Source organism: Lactuca sativa, chromosome 4 (assembly GCF_002870075.4).
Source record: "Lactuca sativa cultivar Salinas chromosome 4, Lsat_Salinas_v11, whole genome shotgun sequence".
Taxonomy (NCBI): domain Eukaryota; kingdom Viridiplantae; phylum Streptophyta; class Magnoliopsida; order Asterales; family Asteraceae; genus Lactuca; species Lactuca sativa.
The window spans coordinates 221,716,784-221,719,640 of record NC_056626.2 but is presented as its reverse complement, the minus strand read 5'-3'; the positions used below and the strand labels follow the sequence as shown (position 1 = coordinate 221,719,640).

General features: G+C 38.6%; 1 protein-coding gene across 1 annotated transcript; it reads right to left on the bottom strand.

The window, feature by feature from the left end:
- Positions 1–1,949: 1,949 nt before the first annotated feature.
- LOC111893607 (uncharacterized mitochondrial protein AtMg00810-like) lies at positions 1,950–2,315 on the bottom strand. The gene has a single exon (XM_023889674.1). It carries the CDS (start codon positions 2,313–2,315, stop codon positions 1,950–1,952), a length of 366 nt encoding a protein of 121 aa, XP_023745442.1.
- Positions 2,316–2,857: the final 542 nt, after the last annotated feature.

The window sequence follows — 2,857 nt, the reverse complement described above, 5'->3', positions numbered from 1 at the left end:
CCATGACGCAGAGAGACCAAAAACAAGGAAAAGTAAGCTCTGTAGCATCTTGTTGTGGAGTCTCCTTTAGGATGTACTGTAGGAGGTCATCCAACAGGATTTGACCAAAATTGACCGTGTTTCCGGTGAAGATACTCCATACAAGCCCAACAAGCTTGATCCCCATGTTGTCTGTGTCACCTATTCTACCAGACAAACTTCTGATCACAAAGTGACAGATAAACTGCCACACCACTGGTAATTGATACTTCTTGAATTCGCCAATCCCTTTCAGTTTCTTTTGGTACCCCATCTGGTACAGAGTAGTGATGATGTCGGATGTGCTTGGTGAGAAAAACTTGGTGTTGGGAGGAACTTTGAGATTAATGGCTTCCATGAACTTGTTCATTGTGAGCACAACCAGTGAATCATCGATCAAGTTCAGGTGCACTTCTTGAAGGTAATGAAGTGGTCAATATGTTGAGAAAGCATATTTCAATAGTGTGGGGAGTGGGATGAAATTAGTGAGTGCATCAAAAGCACAAAACAAGGGATGGGATGGAATGAACTGGATCATCAGACGGATTGCGTCATTGTAGTGAGGTTTATCTTCAAATACAGCCCTAAAATTGCTTAAAGCGATGACTGGGGACTAAACCTTAATCGTTGTGTCTGAACTGGTTGGTTTTGCTGGCCCTGAGGCCTTTGATTGCTTCTTGGTAACACCGGATTTCACAATTGTTAAAAGGAAGGTTTTGAGGAACTTGCAGAAAAATTGTTTTGTGCAAGAGGGAAGAAGATGAAGTTCTTCAATTAGGGATTCAGAAAGCGTAAAGCTTTCTTTGGAGGAAAAGGGAGTTTTTATACTCTAGGATTTGAAAATTTATTGGAATTAACTTATTTACAGCTATTAATTGTAAAAAAACCCTTGGGTTTTAACCATTATCAGCCACAAGAAAAAATTAAATCAAAAATAAGGATTTTACTGGAAAATAGGGTAATTAATGAAATGTCAGGCCCATGATGACACATCTAGAAATCGTGTGGTGAGGGTCATTATCCGTTTTGACCAAGTAGGAATTTGAAACAGATTTGACATTTAATGGCATGTTGATAAGACTAGTTAAGAAAAATATTTTTATTAAAGATTACGTTTTATGGAAAAACACATTCTTTGTTTCTTAGCCCAAAATAGGTCTGACCAAAAGAAATGATTTAAAAAGGTTTTGAGACATTGTATGTTGCCAATAAGAATGTTTTTATTAAACAGCATTATGTTGCACACAAAGTCCTTTAGTCTTTATGAAGTAAATGTCGGATCATTTAATGTAGTTGCGGTGGAATGATGATGACTGCGGTTAAGATGTGTTATGGTTGTGGTAGCATGAGCTGAGGAAACACTTGATCAAACAGTTAGAAACAAAAGGAATTATGGACCCGAAGAATATATATATATTATATGTTATTGCGGTGTACAATGTATATACCAACTGGACATCATAAATATATTGTTCTAGAACCGGAGTGAAGAGAATGCCTCAAATTTTTTTGAAAAGAAAAGAAACAAGTTCTTCACAGGACAATGGCTGTGGTATCTATTAATTCAGAAGGAATTGCGGGTCAGGATTCATCTTTCCTAAAATTTCTAGAAGGCTATTCAGTTTAGTGGCATCAAGCGCTTTTGTGAAAACATCAACTATTTCCTCGTGTGTGGGAACAAAAATTAGTTAGATGTTACCTTTAAGTATGTGGTCTTTGATGAAGTGGTACCGCAATTCAATGTGCTAAGTCTTTGAGTGTTGGATTGGATTGTGAGAAATCGCAATGGCACTCTGTAAATCACAATAAATTGGTAACCGCTTCATTCTGTACCCATATTCCATCAACTAATTCATCATCCAAAGAAATTGAGAATAGCAACTGGCTGCGGCCACATATTCTGCCTCTGTGGTAGATAGTGAGACACAATTCTACTTCCTTGAAGACCAGCTGACTAATCTTCCTCCTATAAATTGGCAACCACCAAAAGTACTCTTTTGATCTAATCTACATCCAGCATGATCCGCATCGGTGAAGGCTTGAAGGCTGAAGTTATTTCCTTCTAGGTACCATAGGCCTAGAGCTTTGCTTCCCTTAAGGTGTCTGAAGATTTGCTTGACTGCGTTCAAATGTGATACTTTAGGGTTAGCCTGGTATCGAGCACATAAACTTGTAGTGAACACAATGGCTGGTCTACTTGCTGTTAAGTACGTCAACGAACCAATCATTCCTTGATAAGTTTTTTTATCAACTGACTCTCCGATAGGATCGGCAGAGATCTTGTATCCAAAGGCCATTGGAACTTTGGCTGGGGAGCAATTTTCCATTGAGTATTTCTTCAGCAGCTCCAAGGTGTATTTTTCTTAATGGATGAAAATCCCTTGAGGGACTTGCTTTACTTGCAGGCCCGGAAAGAAATTGATCTCTCTATTCATGCTCATTTGAAACTTGTTTGTCATGAGCTTCACGAAGTCATCCACCATATTATGGTATGTTGAACCAAATATGATATCATCCACATATATCTGGACGAGCATTAAGTGATTACCCTTTTCCCTTCTAAATAAAGTGGGATCAATTACACCTCTTTTGTATCCATACCTGACGAGAAACTCTGAAAGAGTCTCATACCATACCCTTGGAGCTTGTTTGAGACCATAGACCGGCTTTTGAAGCTTGTAACAATGGTTTGGAAATTCTTGACATTCGAAGCCCAGAGGTTGTTGCAAGTAAACCTCCTCCTTCAGTTCACCATTGAGAAAGGCACTTTATACATACATTTCATGAGCCTTGATGTTCTTATGTGCTGCATACGCCAAGAAGATGCGTATGGCTTCCA

Excerpts from the sequence above, each read along its gene's own strand:
- LOC111893607 (XM_023889674.1), bottom strand. The coding sequence starts at position 2,315 with ATGGCCTTTGGATACAAGATCTCTGCCGATCCTATCGGAGAGTCAGTT.